This window comes from Gymnoscopelus microlampas (assembly GCF_963454915.1).
Source record: "Gymnoscopelus microlampas genome assembly, chromosome: 22".
NCBI classification, from domain to species: Eukaryota; Metazoa; Chordata; class Actinopteri; order Myctophiformes; family Myctophidae; genus Gymnoscopelus; species Gymnoscopelus microlampas.
This window is the reverse complement of record NC_139959.1, coordinates 28,526,822-28,547,615: the sequence shown is the minus strand read 5'-3', so window position 1 is coordinate 28,547,615 and position 20,794 is coordinate 28,526,822. Positions and strand designations below refer to the sequence as shown.

The 20,794-nt window shown below is 44.2% G+C and overlaps 1 protein-coding gene across 1 annotated transcript in view; it reads left to right on the top strand.

Annotated features, from left to right (window-relative positions):
- The window catches only part of kcnh2b (potassium voltage-gated channel, subfamily H (eag-related), member 2b), a 314,750-nt gene that overhangs the window by 183,796 nt on the left and 110,160 nt on the right, over positions 1 to 20,794 (top strand). The window contains exons 3-6 of the mRNA XM_084048974.1: positions 6,865 to 7,023; positions 8,119 to 8,329; positions 8,425 to 8,744; positions 9,714 to 9,925. Of these exons, the coding sequence (XP_083905100.1) occupies positions 6,865 to 7,023; positions 8,119 to 8,329; positions 8,425 to 8,744; positions 9,714 to 9,925 (902 nt within the window). The remainder of the gene's footprint in view (positions 1 to 6,864; positions 7,024 to 8,118; positions 8,330 to 8,424; positions 8,745 to 9,713; positions 9,926 to 20,794) is intronic.

Here is a 20,794-nt window from a genome sequence, read left to right as displayed (position 1 = left end):
CTGGACACTTGCATACAGTACCACATCCATACACATAGAAACCCAGACACACACATGTGCGTACAAACATGCACGTGCGTGCGCACACACACACACACACACACACACACACACACACACACACACACACACACACACACACACACACACACACACACGCGCACATACAAAGCGTCCATGCACATACAAATACACCCCAGTCTAAGCCAGCTGTTTGCAGTGTGTACCCACCTGGCTGCTGCAGTCGGCTATTTGTCTCAATTACAGGGGAAGGAAAATCTGATGAATGGTTATCTGGCGGGCGTTTGTCCTTCCACGGTTTCACACCCAAGAAGCAGCCCACCGCACTGTAAGGTGCAGAGGTCAATCACGTGGCGTTTGTGGGTGTCCATGTGTGTGTGTTTCAGTGGTGAGCAATGGTGGAATGCCTCATCATCACTTAATGCTGGACAGCTGGTGGATGCATTCTGGTGGGAGCCTGGGAGGGAGTGATGGGTCAAGACTCCTGCTAGCAATCTTATTTACTTACAGTACACACACACTCGCACATACACACGCACACACACACACACACGCACGCACGCACGCACGCACGCACGCACGCACGCACACACACGCACACACACACACCTATTTTTCTCCATTCTAGCCCCCCTGTCTCTCAGAACAATGCCTCCGCAGTGTGAACAGGCTTGGTCAGCGGGGCACATCTAGATTAATCACATTTCATCACTGGCTCTGGAGGCCGCATTTATACAGTTCTGCTGCCCGCTGGATGAATGAATGGGCCACTGAGTATGAGACTGATTGCTTCCTGCCACTTTGCACATTGTTGCCTGCAAGGGTCACACAAAGGGAAGAGCTGTCGTGCTCTGCCATCTAGTGGCAGTGGTGTAATACTAAGTACATTTACTCAAGCGCTGTACTTAACTACACATTTTTGAGGAATTTCCAATTGTCTATACTTTTACTTCTACTCCACTACATCTCAGAGGCAAATATTGTACTTTTACTACTCACTACAATTATTTGAAAACTTGAGTTACTAGTTACTTTGCAATAATCAATTATTATATTATAAAACATACATTAACCACTTTAGCCCTGTTTTATACATAGGCTATTTGAAAAGCCTATGGGACTGTGAGAGCATTGAGCAATGACAACCGTTGGGTCATGTTTGCATGTTGAACTTCCAGTGGAATAAGAAGTTGTTGTATCATCGTGCGATACATCTGGAGACTTTCTGATGAAAGTGCTGAAACGTACTTCACTTGAATGGGAATGGTTACCACAGCATTGCACTTTTCTCTGTGCAATGCTTAGCCAACTTAATGAATGACAAACCCTTTCTCACACAGCAGTGAAACAATGGTAATTATAGAGAAAGGTCTACACAAAATGGAATGTTGACTGATTTGTCTTTATATCACGTGGGGAGTTTTAAGTATGCTAATTTATATTTTTGTCACATGACCCTTTCAAACAGTGCTGCTTGGCAAACATGTTGTCCCAAACTTAGAAACCAGGGGACCTTGGCTTGTTGTATGTTGTATCTGATCGTCTCAAGCTGCTCTGTTGACAGGCTCGCTGAAGGTGCCGATAAGCATGTAGGTACTTCTGTTGTCCACTGGGAGGGGCTGATGAGTCAACAATTTAACAGGGGGAGTCCCCACAGGCCCACACTGTTCTCTCTCTCTCGCTCGCTCTCTCCCTCCCACACACACACACACACGCACACGCACACGCACACACACGCGCTGGTCTCTAACCTCTCACCCATGCCTCCCCAGTGGAGAAGTAAGGGGTGGCTTGATCAAGCGCTAATCTGTTTTCCTTTTAATCCACTTGTTCCATACCAGAGATTATAAACCTAGTTTCTAATCCAGCATGTTACCGGATGCACAGAGGAGACAGAATAAGGGAAGAGACAGGTTTTTCATTTTAATTCAGAGGAAGAGGCAGGCCTTTCTGTTGTAATTCTTCTTTTTCGCAAGTGCCAAGGGCACAAAAGCTCCTTTTTTTCCCCCACAGAGAACGCCTTCTGCTGAAATCAATCACTTTACATGCCAGTCGCATGGTCTGACACAGGGTCACCTGAGGCTGTAGTCAAATCCTCTCATCCACCTGCTAAGCCGTGGTAAGATGTTCCTGTGGGAGTAATCCTCCTCCTACCCCACATTCTCTCTCCAGACCCGTACAAGGCTTTGCTAGACACACCAAAAGAGTTTCCAATAGGCTCTATGCATAGCAGCCATATTGGAAGCAAATTGGGCCTCTTCCTTACTTCCTTCACAGGTGTTACCAATGAAGGCTCTGTTCCATTTAGTGGGGCACAGTGGCTCTCAAACATTTTAATGTCAAGGACCCCCATAACTCTGAGAGTGTACAAACTCAGAGATGGACACTCTCAGAGTTACACACCCGTAAGAGGCCATTTGGAACCCTGGTCCCTGGACCACACTTTGAGACCCACTGAGTGTTTCCAGTGAGCCAACATACACAATATCAACACCCTGACTCTGTTTGACCAGAGCCTTAATTTATATTATTGGTAACACCTGTTAAGGAAGTAAGAAGAGGCCCAATTTCTTTCCAATATGGCTGCTGTGCAGTCTTGTTCGGTTTCTTCTTGCATTCGTTTCCTTGCTTCATTCCTGCCACTGTGTGCACTTATTTTGTGCTGGACAACATCAGTGAGTCAGTGAAAGAAACGCATGGCGAGTTTGTAAAGTACATTTAAACACAAGGCAATTCCAAGTGCTTTACACAACATTAAGCATTAAGACATTAAGTAATAATACATTATTGAGTATAATACAGATTTAAAAACAAGTGAAACAAGACATGACTCAGTCATGTACACCAGCTTGCTTTCTGTTTTCTCTGATTTGTCTTGCAGAATCTGGCAACACTGCAAGTGGCTCCCCATTGGCTTAGACCTGTTGCTTATTTCTCTCGCAGAATCTGGCAACACTGCCAAAGAGGCGAGAGGCGTGTCTGAGGCGTGATGAGACCGCCCGTTCAGAGTATGGGAAAGTATCCCCATTTGCTTAAAGTACAGCCAATGATGAAAAAGTGTTGAGAAAGTGTTGAGAAAGTGTTGACTAGACTCAGTCTCTTCTTAGACCAGTGTGCTTTGCAAGCTGGTAAAAAAAAGGTATTGAATGGGTGCTTTCATTTGTTTCAATTGGTACAAGGTACAAAGTTGCCACCGTGTGACCTGTATTGCATGTTCTCTCTTGATCACTTCCCTCACTGTCCTGTCTCAGTACAAAAAACGCAAACAGAAAAAAAAGGAACACAAGGAGGACATAAAGTTGTTTGGCTAGAGAGAACTGGGCCCTCCTCTGTGCAATTCAATTGTCTTCGATGAGCTTTGATGTATTTTGGAGGTGGTGTTTGTTAATCCCCCCATGGATCCCCAAGCTTTAAAAATCACTAATACCAAATCAGATTATCAGCCTGCTACATGTGGCGATGGAATGCATTCATGGGAACATTTCGCCATCTAGATTAATTTTTGCCCTGTTTGACCCCCCAGCTCAATTCATTTAAAATCAGTGCAGTAGATATAGCTTAACGTAGAGCAAACAAAATGGGTTGTGCTGTGCTTGAAATGTATAGGTTTAATCCCTTATGTAGCTCACTAGGTTAAATCCAGGTCTCATGCATCACACACGTGTGTGTGCAATACAGTGCAATAGGCGTGTGCTATTGGTGTCATTGAAACGGGTGGAGGGGCCAACTTTGAATGGTGTGTTACTGTGTTTACAAACCTCATTGCGCCTTTAAGTGGAATGGATAAAACATAATGAGGTTGGTTTGAAGTTAAATCTGCAGATTTTCAATCCAGCGTGGGCTGTTGCAGCCTGGCAAAAGTGAGCTTGTGCATTATGTATGAATTATTTGGTGTATGAACATAAATGCTACCTGAGTGCTTAACATGGCATAGTGTAACAGCTGCTGATGACAGAGGCATGAAAAAACCTTGTGAATGAGCGTACAGTACTAGATTATATGGGCAATAATGTATGTATGTGCATACATGCACGGACGCATTTGACATACAAACTTAAACGCACACACAGGGCCAGATGGTGTAATCCTTGATTTTTTTCCGTGTGTTATTAAAAAACACAATTCTCCCTTGTGTTGTTGGGATTACGCTGTTCTCCAATCAGATTTGTACCCACTCTCCGGTGGTGATGGGAGGTGAATGACAGGCGATTGGTAGGGTGATATAGAGGAGGCAGGCGGGCAATAGGCACGCTGTAGACTGGCGAGTATAACATACTAGGTCGTCCGCGGCACAACAGCTCTGTTCGACTGGTCTGGTCACCATTTGTTGTGCCAGTCACTGCCCTTCACTGACAAGGTAAGAGAAATGGAAAGAAGGTTAAAATCTACAGCAGGGTAAACACATGGCAGGCTGCATGACCTTACCGTGATGTAAGTAACACATCTGCAGCTAATAAGATTAATAATGGGTGTGTTCGATTTTGGTGTGTCATGCTGGCACATTGCTTCAAGAAGACCTTTCCAGGTCGAAACGTTGGTATTCTTCTAAATAAATCCTGCATGGTGGCTATGAGTGTGCAGCCTTTTCTTTACTTTTATGCTTGCACATTGGCACAGGCATGGCTCTGGGCACACCTAAATCTAACACTAATTGTAATGGCTGAAGCTGCATTGCTTACTAGCCTCCCGTGTTTTTAATCTGCTGTGTTTTTGTAATGTTTTTTTATTTTTAATTGGAAAACAAACATCAGCCTAGGATTTCATGCCCCTTCAACTTAAAAACAGCCTGTAGTGAATCCACCATATATATACACAGTATATATTATACCTTATATTCTTCCTTGATTTCTTTAAATGCACCTGCTCACTGTCCTATCAGGGCTGTAGAAATTCTTAAAGTCAATGTACAACGGTGTTGCGCAAAAATAGTGAAAATAGGCGATCTATAAGATGCTTTGTGAGCTTGTAGATCGGCTATATTTGCTATTCTGTTTCTATTATAATTATGAAAATGTTAGATTTTAGCCTATAACGGCATGCTCAAAATAGGGACGCCAGGTTGAAAGTGGTTAGACTAACACAGGATTTTACTGTGTACTACAGTGTCATTAGGTTTTGTATTCTTTGTTTTATTTCAACTAGACCGTTACGCCTGTCTACACGAGAACGATGCGAGACAGGAACGATGCAAGTTGGTATTGCATGCCCCACCCGGCTGTACAATACCCGTTGTACCCGTTGTCAAAGTACCCGTCGTACTTGTTTGCCTGCCTGTGTACCCTTACTGCCCATATATGGAGATCCCTGATCCCTGTTGTCTGCTTGTTTTATAGTTGTATAACATCAGATATCCTGTGCTGTACATTTTAAGGCGACCGTGCTGCTTTTCTCTATGCCCCAAAATTGTACATTTGTCTTCTGAATGGAATGGGTGAAGCACTGAGATGGAACTGTGAGCTGATGTCAGACTAAACAAAGCAATCTTACAATGAGAGAGAGAGAGAGAGGGAGAGAAAGAGAGAGAGAGAGAGAGATCTTAAAAGCATTATGGATAATGGTGCATGACATTAGTCCATTTGGTGGCTGTTCTGGCCCTATCGGGGTCCTGTTAGTGGCCTCCTGTTTGCAGAGTTCACAGAGTAAATTCAGTGTGCCTCAAGTTGTTGAGATTCTGTTATTAGAGAAATAAATGGCCATGTTCTTTATTTCGACATCATGCCTGTGAAATGGACTGTATTTTCTTCATCAGTACTGACCTTTATCAGTATGATGAATATATCAGTACTGACCTTTATTAGTATGATGAATATATACTGTGTGTGTGTGTGTGTGTGTGTGTGTGTGTGTGTGTGTGTGTGTGTGTGTGTGTGTGTGTGTGTGTGTGTGTCTAGCGTATGTTCGTGTGTCTAGCTAACAGCAAAGAGAGTTGGTGTGTTTCAATATAAATATACTTGATGTCAAACTGCCGCCCACAGGAGCTTAATCCTCCTAACCTAATGTCTCTAAGCAAACGTCTGTCTGTGTCTGTGTGTGGGGTAGTGTCCACGTGAGCGTGCGTCTGTGTGTGATGTTGCAGTTGATGGTTGAAATCCCTAGTGCCTGAACAACATTCTGGTCATATATTAACGCATGCAGGCGGTGTGAAAGTCGCATCATATGGAGTCTAATTTCATGCTTACTTAGCTGTTTAAACACTGTTATGGCGGATTAGTGTGAGTAGCAGGCCTTGCGTGTCTGAGAGAGAGAGAGAGAGAGAGAGAGAGAGCTGATTACAGTACGTTAAGCACTGATGAGTATTTCATAAAGAGAGAGAATGTGCATTCATGAGTGTCTAAATGAGCCTGTCTGTGGTTATTATCAAAGTTAGTGCATGCACTTATATTTAGCACCTGCCTGTGTATCTAAAGAACAAGCACTTGTGTCAAATACTGTATACCAGGGGTCTTCAAAGTTTTCAGGCCAAGGACCCCCTAGCTGAGAGAGAGATGAAGCAGGGACCCCCTCTATATCATATAAAAATTGTGTTTCAGATAAACGTTTGCTGCTTTTTTCCTTCTACACCTATAAGTCAAGCTCGGCTATTTTTGGCTAAAGTTATCCTCAGAAAAGGGATGCTAGGTTTCAAGTTGTTAATGTAAAAAAATAAAAAATAATCATATCACAAAGATTTGGCGGACCCCCTGTAGTAACTCTGAGGACCCCCTAGGGGTCCCGGACCCCCTGTTGAAGACCCCTGCTGTATACTGACATAACGCAGTACTGTAACATAACCGTACAACACAACAATGTTGTATCCAGACAATCCTTTGACAGCCTTTCTCCCTCCATGTCTTGTCTCCTCAGGTACGAGTTTCCAGTGTCTGGTGGACGTGGTCCCGGTGAAGAACGAGGATGGCGTCGTGATTATGTTCATTCTCAACTTTGAGGTCATGACAGACGAACGACTGACTGACCCCAACAACCAGGAGCTCAACCACCGCCTGCCGACCTGGCTCGTCACTGGTACACACACTGTCTTATTGGCTAACTACGTAACTAACTAGCTAGTTCACTCACTGACTAGCCTCGATCTCCAGGCTTTTAGTTTTTAGTTTTTCTCAAAAATAAGAGCCTGGACCAGCCTGTTGACGTTCCTGGAATAGGAAGTGTTTCATTTCGCCAACCAACCAGAGTGCAGGGGGCATCGCTCCAAATGTTGTGACGTCAGAGCTCTCAATACTGCACATTGGGGGAGGAGGAGGAGGGGCATGGGGCGGGACGGGGGCTGACGGACAGATCGGTGAACCAATGGGATCTAGTGGAATTTTTCTCCGGAGATTTTGAACCCGCCCCTCTAGACCAGATACGCTAGGGCAGCCTACTCACTGACTGACTGACTGACTGACTGTTATGACTATCTAGCTCAGTGGTTTTCAACCCTTTTCATATCAAGGTCCATTATTTATTCGGCATTTGAGCCACGGACCACCATTTGATGATATTTAGACTCTCAGAACCCAAAACTTAGAATATTTTGTTGTCGTTGGATGAGATTTTGTCCACAATTCCATGCTGTATTGATGTTGGTACCAAAGTGGGCTCCGGTGACCCCCAGGGGTCCTTGAGGGTGTTCCAGGGGGTCCCCAGTGAAATGAGGGATAGTTGGGAACCAAATGGGTCTGTAACTCTGAGAGTGTACAAATGGAACCAAATGCAGGTCCATTTGGTTCCATTTGTACACTCTCAGAGTTAAATTAACATTGATTTTACAATATAAATCGGGTTCCCAGAGATAGCAATGCCATTAAATGGGGGTCCGTAGCCTATAGTGCGTGTCAAACTGCGGGTCCTTCAAATAAAAATGGTTGAGAATCACTGCTAGAGCCGTAAAAATCTTCTCTTATGGGGGTCCTTGGCAGATCTTTTCAAATGGGAGTCATGGGCTAATATGTCTCAATTTGGGGGTCCTTGACAGACATGAAAAAGTTTAAGAACCACTGCTCTATACTATACACTTTAACTGTCCCACACTCATTCCTCTCAGAGGTGGGTAGATATTGTATCGTTGGACAGCACCGACAACCCCTGACGGAGCCCTTATTCCTCCGTCTTTCTCAGGTCGACCCCGAGGCTTCAAGCTGCGTCTGCCCGTGTTGCGCTCCCTGTCCAACAGCAAGGGCTCTCTGGACGACCCTGAGGTGGGCCGCATCCCCACCGCCACGCCGCTGCATCGGGAGGACCACCCCAGCCACGAGTCCCTGCCCCTAGGGGAGTTCCTGCCCCTGCCCGCCGCGCCACCAGAAAACCAGGATCAATTCAGCGAAAGCAGGTACTGTAGAACTCAAGGTATACTGCAGTCAGTGTTTTGAGAAGAGCCACAGGAATCAAAGACTCCCTTTTCCCTCGTGTCATCGGGTTCATTAGGTCGACGGCTCTGCAGAGTTGGCCAGAGGATCAGGAGGACCAACGTACCCTACTGGGCTCCTCAGGGGCCCACCACCCACCCGGAGGTCCCCACCCCCCTGGAGGAGGTCCTCACACCCAGTCGTCGCCCTGCGTGGCCCCCCACCGCCACAGCCTCAACCCGGACGCCTCGGCGTCCAACTGCTCCTTATCCAACAGCCGCTCGCGGGAGAGCTTCCACAGCATGCGGCGCGCGTCGTCCGTCGACGAGATCGAGGCCATGAGGCCCGACTGGGACCGCAAGGGCCGCCGGTTTAGCATCAGGACGTCGTGCAGCGCAGGTATCACACATGCTGTGTACATAGAGTTTAACAGTTAATCCATTACGACCGGGAACGCATCTCTGTCATTATAGATGTCTTTGGGCTATTCGAAAATAGCAGATCTACAAGCTCATAGCGCTGCACCGAGTGCTGCGCTATGAGCTTGTAGATCTGCTATTCTTGAAAAATTGTATCTTTTTTTAAAAGCGAACATTTGTAAAATATTTTGTTCCAGGGTCCCCCAGAAGCAAAGATTTGAGACATATTGTCAGGACTTTTCCCATTTTAAGTCATTTCCATATAATTATATTAAAAAAAGCAATTGATATTGCTAGATATTCTGTATGTAAATATCTGAAGCTGTCCCTATCTGTTGCCCTAAAACCTCTAATACACAACATTCAGAAATACTGGATGAACATCGCACTGTACTGTGTTTCTCAGGGCACCATGAGATCAGGTCACTCCTGGTAGTGCTGGGAAAAAAGGTTCATTTCAGTGAACGAACGATTTCGTTCACGTTCACGGCAATGATTCGTTCAAATGATTCGTTCACGTTCTCGTTCAGTAGCGCTATTTTCTAGCGTTCAAAATTTACTCTAGAAAAAGTACAAAAGTATTGGCATCAAAATATACTTAAAGTACCAAAAGTAAAAGTGCTAACATATTTGAAAATTGCCAATCTACAAGCTCACAACGCGTCGCGATGCGACGCGTTGTGAGCTTGTAGATCTGCTATTTTCAAATAGCCTAGGTATAAAATAGGGCTAAAGTGATTAATGTGTGTTTTATAATGTGTGTAAAACACCATCGGGGGAGCGTTTTGTTTTTACGTTGCGCGTGAACGTAACAGTTTCAGAAAGTGAACGCGCTCGTTCGCGTTCGCGGCAAACAAACTAGTTCTTTCGAACGTGTCGATCATGATCGACACATCACTAACTCCCGGAGTAAACTAACTGTTGTCTGTTTTATCTGCTGCATCTCCAGGTGCGATGAACAACAAGTCCAACGTCCTCAACTCCACGTCAGACTCGGACCTCATGCGCTACCGCACCATCTCCAAGATCCCGCAGATCACGCTCAACTTTGTGGACTTCAAACCGGATCCGCTCATCGCCCTGCCCCCCGGGGAGATTGACATAATCGCCCCGTGCAAGCTCATCGACCGAACGCACCACGTCACCGACAAAGTCACGCAGGTAAGAGGACCCACCGGTTGCGGTAGTGCGCGAGCAAGAGAGTGCTGCTGTTTGTTTGTGCACACGTTGGTTGGGTGAGGGTTAGTTATTGTGGCACGTGTATACTGTAGGAATCATCTTGGTTTGTGTTCATCTGTTTAAGAAAGTAGGTAGCTGATATATTGCACTTTTATCTAGGTATACTCGTAGTTGCTTGTTTTAGAAGAGAATGCACTTAAGACTGGTGGTTAGTAGTTTTGGTCCCTACCTATGTTGAATGCACTTATTGTAAGTCGCTTTGGATAAAAGTGTCTGCTAAATGACTGTAATGTAGTGTAAAGCCTGATCTATTCTTGCTCGCTGATATTCAGCGAGTGACACGGTTGTGTGATGAAATAGAAAATGATTCATTGAATTGCTGTTGAGTGCTCCGTAGCGGGGGTGCCTGGGTATGTGTAGGGTAGGCTATCAGAGGCTCTGAATGCAGCTAAACAATTGAATGTCTCAGTCTAGTGGATGGCCAGTGCTTGTGTCTTGGTAAAGCATTTTTGTGTTTCTGTGTTGAACGCTGCTGTGGCTGCATTTTTGCATAGTTGTGTGTGCGTGTGCGTGTGCGTGTGCGTGTGTGTGTGTGTGCGTGCGTGCGTGTGTGTGTGTGAGCTCTTGAATACGTAACTTGGTTAGCATAATTCATTTTGAGTTTTGCTCACTGAAGGCTCGCATGGTTTCCTGGCACGCTAATTCCACTATTGCTAGCTTGATTGAATGAGAGTGACACTGATTGAGCTGAGATGAGATGATGAGTGAAGGCTGTGCAATGTTGCAGGGTTCCTTGCTCACAGTGGAGTAGCTGGAACAATGGAAGGACAGGAGTACGGATTAGACGTGTTTTAATTGACTCATTCTCTTCCAAGCTGTTCTTTCGTATTTCCTTACAGGCTGTTGTGCTGTAATGTTACCCAAAGAATGGAAGTATTCTTCAATTAAAATCAGTGTCAAACCCTCAATTAAACCAGTGCTTTTACAGCTGTCCAAGATTTGCTGTTTAATTAGCCACGTTATGTCACAGAGAGTTGTTCTCACTTGTTCCTTTATCCAAAGCACTTAACGATGTTCATTACATTCACCCATTCACACACCGATGGGGGAGGCGATCATGCAAGGCTGTGGGATGTGCGGCATAAGCGGCCCAAGATACGAAGTGCGAAATGGTCGTCTAGGGGCGCACTGCACGCAAGTGTGGAGTGTGCGGCTTAGATGGCCAAGGGCACGAAAATGACATTTGGGGTGCCGATGTGGTCATCTAAGTTTGTGGCCTAGTGGTTGCATGCATAAAAAGTTTGGTGCTCATTGGTCCAGCGGTTTGAAAGATTAGCGACACACACACACACACACACACACACACACACACACACACACACACACACACACACACACACACACACACACACACACACACACTACATCATCAGCGTTCACTCAGTTAAGTATGATGGTCCTCTTCGATGCTCCTTATATTGTGGTCCTCAGATCACTAAAGAGGCCAATTCTGGAACAACATACTTTCTCGCAATGTGGACAGTAAAGTGTTGTACTGGAAGTGGGATGTGAAAGGACATTTCTGGTGGACGCCCTCTCCTTTCTTTGCTGTCTCTTGACTCGGGCAGCCTGTCAGAGATCTTCTTCATGGAATGTAGCTCCATCATATAGACTGCTTCCCCATGCAGCATTCAGCAAGGTCTTCCCAGTTAAAGCTGTCTATTTAGATCATGTATTTCTTAGGTCCAGAAGCTTGCTGTACAGTACTTAGCCCCGAGTAGAGGACCTGTTTTGAAAGGCGTGCGTAAGGCATTTATATTACATGGCCCGTCCATCTCAGCTGGTGTTTCATGATGGTGGTGGCAATGCTGTAACTGTTCGCTTCCTCAAGTACACTTGTGTTTATGTGTTCTTTTTGCTTATATCTCTGTTTTTCTATACTGGTTTTACATGGTAGAATATGGAGGTCAATAAAGACCGACCTGTTACCAACTGACTGTCCTTTTGCTTGTTTCTCATCTTTGGAAATATTGCATTATTGTTATAAATCGGCAACACAAGTAGATTATCTTAAGCCTGCCGTACTATATGCACATTATTATACATATGGAGTTAAGAGGAATATGTATAATCTTCTATTTCAGAGAACAGAACAGTAATCCAATGTCAGTGATGCAATACAATACAATGTCCTACATTACAGTGTCCTGTAAGAGATACAGCGGACAAAACATAACCTTTCACTGTGTGTGTGTGTGTGTGTGTGTGTGTGTGTGTGTGTGTGTGTGTGTGTGTGTGTGTGTGTGTGTGTGTGTGTGTGTGTGTGTGTGTGTGTGTGTGTGTGTGTGTGTGTGTGTGTGTGTGTGTGTGTGTGTGTGTGTGTGTGTGTGTGTGTGTGTGTGCGTGCGTGCGTGCGTGTTTGTGAACCATTGGTACCCAGGTAGAATGTACAGATGGAGGGGTCAGCAGCACCAGCTGTGTCTCCAAAGGCCATAAATTACTATTTATAGTGACATTACAAAAGGACACAGCAAAACATACAAATACATTTCATATTGTTTTCAAACATTGAAAACTATGTGGGAGAAATTATTTTGTTTTGGTCATTGTGAGGGCAACATATACATGAATGTATTTTGGCTATATTCTTTTTTAGAAATACATATTCGATGCACCAATACTGAATTCCCAAAGAGACATTAAACAATTTTCAAAACGGAATTGCATTCCCCGTATTGGCCTGCAGATGGCAGCAGCAGGCAAGGCTGTTCTCACCAATCCCTCAGTAGAGCAGTGAATAAAATGTAGCAAGGCAAACAGAGCTAAATTATTCAGCTCTTCATAATACATCTGACAACTCTAAACTAGAACACATGCAGATGTATTTTCTCCCACAATTAAAAGGAATACTTGCGCGCGCACACACACACACACACACACACACACACACACACACACACACACACACACACACACACACACACACACACACACACACACACACACACACACACACACACACACACGTCCATAACTTTTGTTTGTTTCTTCTTTGTTACCCAGTTGCAATTACTGTTAATGAGGGCCGTTGTTTCAGAGCACTGCTTTCACTTACTGTGAATGTATTTGATTGTGGCAAACAGTTGCTGAAGTATAAATATACTTAATGTAGCGGGCTGGAATTTACTGTGCTTATAACATGTTTAGGAAAAGGCCCGGCACTGGTCTGGCGAACATTTTTCTTACAGCCTCAAATCCACACGACTTCTCATGTGCCAGCGTTTTCAAGACAGGCGTGTGTGTGTTTGTGATTGTAAGATGGATACATCTAAAGAAGGAAGGGTAAGGCGCCAGAGAAGTGAGGTTTTATTCAATGTTTGGATTGGCAGACCACGATGCACACTGACACACACACAGAATATGGAATAGAATATACAGCCACTGTACTGTAAGCATGAATAATTCTAGAGCGCGCGCACACACACACACACACACACACACACACACACACACACACACACACACACACACACACACACACACACACACACACACACACACACACACACACACACACACACACACACACACACACACACACACTGCTTCTCCTTCCAAGCAACCTTCCTTTCACATCCAACTCAACCACAGTGGGATCCAGTAGACGAATGGAGAATGTCTACAGCGGCCAGCAGCAAAGTGGTAGAAGCTTCTGAGCGGCTACTAAATGGAACCAAATGGACCCGTAAGGTTCCATTTGGTAATTTGTACCCTCTCAGAGTTAACGCTCTGGATTTGACTGTGTAGAACACAGATTGAAGTTGGCAGGCGTGGGATTTTAAGGCATTTGTTAGATAATTGGTGTATAGTCTGAATTAGGAAGACAGTCTGATGGGACTGTGTCTGTAGTTGAGACTAGGGATGCATACATTTATACATAGGCTATTTGAAAATAGACGATCTAAGCTCGCGACGCGTTGTGAGCTTGTAGATCTGTTATTTAAAAAAATGTTAGTACCTTTACTTTTGGTACTTTAAGTACATTTTGATGCCAAACCTTTTGTACTTTTACTCAAATATAAATTTAGAATTATGGACATTTACTTGTAACAGAGTATTTCTATATTGCAGTATTAGTACTTTTACTTACGTAAAGAATGTGAGTACTTTTTCTACCACTGTAAATTATAGGTAAAAATGTCCGTTGTGCCATGTTGTGAGCTTGTAACTCGCCAATTTGCGCCATTGCGACACCATCATACAACTAAGTAGGGTTTAAGTGGTTATTTTTCCTGGTTGGTTTGTGACTGTAGGAAAACAGCAGTCAGACATCCACTGATGTGGTATTCACAGTGGTGTGCAGGTGGTACAGCTATGCTGGAGATTGTCCCAGGAGTGTAGACAGACAGAGGTACTTTATAAAGAGCTACTTTAATTGTTCCAATTAGCCACAGAGCACATGCTTAGCGTGGGTGCACACTAATGAGGTTTTTGACAAGATTTAGCTCCAGTTAAGTTTTTATCATGTCAGTCTCCTATTTGCACAGATGTCTCAATGGTAAAAAACAACAGAAAATTTCATTTTCAGGTGGGTCGCCAATTTAAGCCAATCAGGACAGTATACCCATTTATCAGCTTCAATTTTATAGTGTTCCAGTTCCAATTGTCTTGGTGTAATTTCTTCCAATTTCACTTGTTTATCCTGTATGAATTTTCACAGCTGAATGGATAAAATAGGGGAAAATGCAGTTTCTGTTTACTAAAGAGCTGGAGAGACAGGGAGACCCCTGTTACTGAGCAAACACTCTATAGACCAATTATTTGTTTACCAACATTGAGACTGGATGCACAGGTGATTGTTTCATGCAATCAATTCTCAACCTGTTGTTTCGGGGTGCACACCCCAGCGCACCCCAACCTCCTCTTGTGTGTTGGCTAGTGCTGCGCGCCCTATCGAGACCTGACATAATGGGTTTCATTTGCAACCAGTGTGACGCTTGCAACCAGTGTGACGTCGTATGTTAAGGGGTCTATAGCAATAATTACTATCACACTATATAGCTATTTAACACTTACCTTAGCAAAACAATATCACTGACGCTACCTTAAGTTCATTTCTGTTAGTTGCATAATTCCTCAGGGAATTGTCCATCCAGTCTGAAGATATCGTAAATTATGTCCCGATACGTTGAACTAAAGATTGAACTAAAAGTAAAACGTTTCAAAGCGGCACTCTCTAACTTTCATGTCCTACCTGAAATTTGAACCCGGGTCCCCCACCCAAGTGCTGAAGTATTTAGTGGTGGTGGTTGTTATTTTTTTAACCACTGAGCTAACAGGGTATGTATGCCTGCTTGTTCAGGGGTGAAATAAAAATGTGACCTTCAAGTTCAGGCAGTGCCACTTATCAACCAGTATTGGTCCCACCACCACACCACAGGATCTTCATTTCTGGTGTCTGATGCATAAAATGGTGACGTATTTTGTCAGTTTCCGGTTGCCTTTTAACACATTGACTGCCATCGGCTAATCTCAGAACGTCCATCGTAGTGCCAAGCAATTTCTTACCTTTTTTGTTTTTTTGATTCCGTCATAGGCCCCGCTAAATCCGTTTAAAATCCGCGTTCATTTGGTTCGACACAAACACGGGACCCGACCGAACAAAACGCTGAAAACCGTGCGGCGATCCGACACTGCATTCTGGAGAACGAGAGGAAAACGCTAAAATGGTGGATGCGGTGAGAAAAACAACAAGCCAGAGATAATGGCGTCCAAAGTTGACCGCTAGACAGGAAACGGAGGCGGGAGAAAAACCGGAAACAGTATTATTTCGTTTCCGGTCCGCCCACTTCGAGACCGGAAGTGCAAAAAAAATCCGGAATCTGCACCTGCACGATTTAACATGGGAAAACTACGGGACTACGGGCTACGGGAACGGCAGTTAACGGTTGGATTTAACGGCCCGTAGGACTACGGGCCTGGCAGTGGATGTGTTAAGGTCTTAAATATGGCGTGGAGCAATGCAAATGATTCTCCACGTGAACACGCCTCTGACCGTCAGACAAAAATGAGGAAGACCGACGATACACACATATCAGAGATTTATACGCCGGTTGGTGAATTTCACGTGCGTTTGTGCTTATCGAAAATACGCACCCCTTTAGTCGCTTTATTTACAAGTTATTTACGACCGGCTTAGTGAATCGGGCCCAATTTTTCAACTACATTTAATGATGATGAAACAGTACAGTATCATCCATATTTGTATGGTTTATGGTGAGGTCTGTTATGTGCAGAAGCAAGCAAACTCTACTGAATAAATCTGTACTGTGATTATATAGGATGTACATACAGTATGGGGAGCTATACTTTACATGCTGTGCTGTGGTTATGTTCATGCAGTATATAGGGTGCTGTGCATACTGCTTGGCTGAGGAACACTCGTTACATCATTACATTGAGTGCAATGTATTTTCTCTATATTTCTTTAATGAGCTGGTTTTAACTGGGAAAGCAGAACTCTGGAAAAATGTGTCATGTCCTGAAACACCACATCAGCTCGCGCGTGTGTGTGTGTGTGTGTGTGTGTGTGTGTGTGTGTGTGTGTGTGTGTGTGTGTGTGTGTGTGTGTGTGTGTGTGTGTGTGTGTGTGTGTGTGTGTGTGTGTGTGTGTGTGTGTGTGTGTGTGTGTGTGTGTGTGTGTGTGTGTGTGTGTGTGTGTGTGTGTGTGTGTGCGCGCGCGCGCGCGTTGGGTGTGTGTTGAGGAAGTGGAGTGTGAATGCTTTGACTAGAGGAAACATTATTGGATTTCATATATTGATGACACCGTAATTTGGCCACTCAGAAAATTCCTTCACACTATATAATTTATGTACTGCAGAAGTACATTTTTGGCGCGATGACACTGAAATTGGTTCTCGTTTGTTTTATTCATGGGTTTCCTTGATGTCTCTTTTTCCCATCATAATCCTGTTCCTTCAGGGTGGGGGTTTTCCCCGAGTATGATGTAAGAGCAAAAGGTGTATACTAGCCATCATTTGTATCATCGTTGCTTTTGTGCAGAAACCTTGTACAGTATGTCCATATTTCAACTTGTAGAGGAAATATTTGCAGCAGCTGAATGTAGATGGGTACCAACTACAGCCTCCACTATTTCTTCACAGTGGGCATCTACTACCTGATATTTCATATTATCTGGAGTATTAGTACTCCAGCAGGTCTGTTGCATTGTTCAGACAGTAATCAGAGACTCTATCCTATTAATAGAAACCCCCCCACTGACTCTAGTCCTACAGTATAAGAAACCCCCCCACTGACTCTAGTCCACTCTAGTTGGACATGAGTATGCGCAAGCTCTCTTAACTAGTGTGTGACGTGAATTATTCAAAGACATGTATTTTTAGCACGTTAGCATGGTTTAATGAGAGTGCAGTTGTTTTGTAAAGGAATACTCATGTGGCCCGGTCCCAGTACAGGGGACACAGTTGAGAACAGATGTGTTCAGTACATATGTGTCGAAGGAGGGGGGGGGGTGCTCTCAGCCTTGTGTAGTTACTGTACTGTATGTGTGCGTGCTGTTTTATGCAACCGTAGCCGATGGGTGGCTTCAAGAATATTATGGATGATGCCCGAGCCAGATTGAGACTTGGTACGTCACGATTTTATCATCAGCACACAGAGCCGCCAGTCTGCCATGTCTAACCAGGTAGAATATTGATTTGTAAAAAATAAGTGTTAAATAGCTCTATATTCTGATAGTACTCATTGCTATAGAGTGTTTGTTCAATAAAAGGAGTCACCCTGTCTCTCCTGCTCTTTAGTAAACAGAAAATGCATTTTCAGGTCGGGATACCTATGTTATCCAATCAGGAGAGAGAACTTGCACAGAATACAGATTGAACAAGTGACATTGGAAGTGATGTCACAAAGAAACAAGCAAACACAATTTGAACTGGAATACTATTATTTTTAGAAGAAGGCCTCAAAGGTTGGTGACAGGTGCGTAGGAGGACAAAGGTGCCAATGTTCAAAAGGGGATCTCTGATAATCAAACCAAAGAAAGAGGTCCCGCACACTGTCTGGAACTTGAAAGAGCAACATTTTTGCAAGTTCCAGACAGTGTGCAGGACCTCTTTCTTTTGATTATCAGAGATCCACTTTTGAACTGGAACACTATAAAATTGAAGCTGGTTAATGGGTACTCTTTCCTGATTGGTTGAAAATGTACTGAACAAACCATTATTACTGTGAGAAAATATTGCTTTAATCTTAACAAGATTAACAAAATAAATATCACTTACCCTACCTTTTAAAATAGAAAAACAAATGTTTAGCTGTATCAGGTCCCATTTTCTTTTAAATTAATGCATTCACTTTACATTGTTTAATGTCACACAAATCTGAAACAAGCAAAGAACACTGAAAGGCCAATTATTTTATTCTAAGCCATTTTTAGCACACCAAATCACGTCTTTTTGGCAGACGACGCACCAGGGAGCCGGGGCTCTTGTGTGATAGTACAGGTGGAGATAAATGCGATACATGTGGTAAAGTCCCAGTGCACGGGGCCCTGTCAGTTAAATGGCCTGGAATCGAGTGGAAGCAGGGGAACACATAAAGCATGCTGCCCGCAGGACCGTAAATTTAGCCATCCACTCGCCAGCTCTGTCTCAATACCTCAAACTGAGTGAGTGTCTCGTCAGCGTGTGCCTGGCGATGCACGGTGAAGGAAGACATGTTGCCGTCGTGTCGATGTGGCCTTGCACTGCACAAAGGTCTTTATAGCAGTGGTTCTCAAACTTTTTCATGTCAAGGACCCCCAAAATGATATGTATTTGGCTGCGGACCCCCCGTCTCAAAATATAGGGAGTTTTCAAAAATAGCGGATCTTCAAGCTCACAGTGCGGCACTCTTTGCCGCTCTATGAGCTTGTAGATCTGCTATTTTTCAAGAGCTAAAGTATAAAATATGGTTAAAAATGATTGTGACGCTATATTAACACATTTTGATGGGGACCCCCCTGGTACCTCCCAAGGACCCCTGGGGGTCCCCGGACCCCACCTTGAGAACCAATGCTTTATAGGGCACCGAAGCCTGACATCACTGCCACTAGAGCCCGCTATTCCCCTGGGTCAAGGAGTTATTTTTTCTATTGGAATTCCCATTGGGAAATGTGTTCCAAAAATAAACGAATCAGCCGGGCGATTTCATGGATATGAAGCATCAGCTGACGGTGAGAAAGTACTAATTTATCCAAAGAGTGAGAACTTTTTTTCTCTCTAACTCTCCAAACAGACGTTATCAAATGCAACTCAATATCATAAACGACACAGAGCCACATAGCTGACGAAATTGCTGGGCTGTTTTGTTCATTTTTGGAACAGTTAAAAAAAAACATTAAAGCGACACATTTGATTTATTCATTTGTAACGCTCTATATAGTTGGCATAGAGTGAATTGGTGCTGGCTTGGCTGTGTGTGTTTATGTGCACATGCACGTGTGTAACAGACAAACACTGCTTTGCGGGAGGGTAGGGACAAGCATGATTGATTGGAACTGGTGGACAGGGTAGTGTACTGTGCGTGCGTGTGTGTGTGTGTGCGCATGTGTGTGTGTGTGTGTGTGTGTGTGTGTGTGCGCGCACTGCTTTTGCCCTTGGAGTTTTCACATCTTGAAGTACAGTACTGATGTTATATATTTAATTACATGTCATTATCTAAAGTCTCAATTAATTCCGCAAGTAATTAACACTGGTCTCAAAATTAAAACTTGAACACAGCGGTTCTCAAAGTGGGGTCCAGGGACCCCCAGGGGTCCTTGAGAACGTCCCAGGGGGTCCTCAGCAGAATTAATTAATATAGCACAACTTTAGCCCTATATACAGTATATGAGCTATTTGAAAATAGCCGATCGACAAGCTCACAGCGCTGTGGCTGCAGCATGTAGAATAGATGGACATTATCTGGTTGAAGAACCCAGACGCACACACAGGCATGCAGATACTGTACACACATAGACACAAAGTCAGGCATGCACACACAAGAATACAGTATGCACACACGCATGTGCACACAGTGACAGTGACATACAGTAGTGTGACAGGAGGTGGGCGTTTCACGTGACGACGGTGGCTGTGAAAACAGTGAGTGTCAGGGATGGACACGTGGAGAGAAGGATACAAAGAGACAGAAGTAAAAAGTGAAAGAGTGATAGATAATGATGAGAGGTCAGACAGCATGTTCGCACACTTTACACACGTCATCTATTCATCCCTTCACCTCTACCTCATGTCTCACCAGGCCTTTTCACCCTGTCCTTGTGTCCTCCTATCACTCATCTTCTCTTCTCTTCTCTTCTCTTCTCTCCTCTTCTCTTCTCTTCTCTTCTCTTCTCTTCTCTTCTCTTCTCTTCTCTTCTCTTCTCTTCTCTTCTCTTCTCTTCTCTTCTCTTCTCTTCTCTTCTCTTCTCTTCTCTTCTCTTCTCTTCCGCTGTCCCCTTTCTCTTTTTTTTTGTCTCCCCCTGCCCCTCTCCTCCTCTTTACTCTCCTTTCTCCTTCTCTTATTTTCAACCCACAGCCTCTCTCTACAGTCTTTGTGACCCATTTCTGTAGCCCTGGCCCCATTAATCACCATGGTCCCGACAGGGCCCTTTGCCTACCTTCCCTACCCGCCCACCTCCCTGCCTGTACGCCCATCCTCATCATGGCTGGGTAATTGAATCAGGGAAGGGATCAAGGATCAGACAATAACTAACCATTGATTGGCCCCGTCATTTACGTTGCTTATGACTGCGTGTTAGAGGCAATTGGTTATCACACAGAAGTGGCATGAAACCGCAGCCTAGAAATGCAG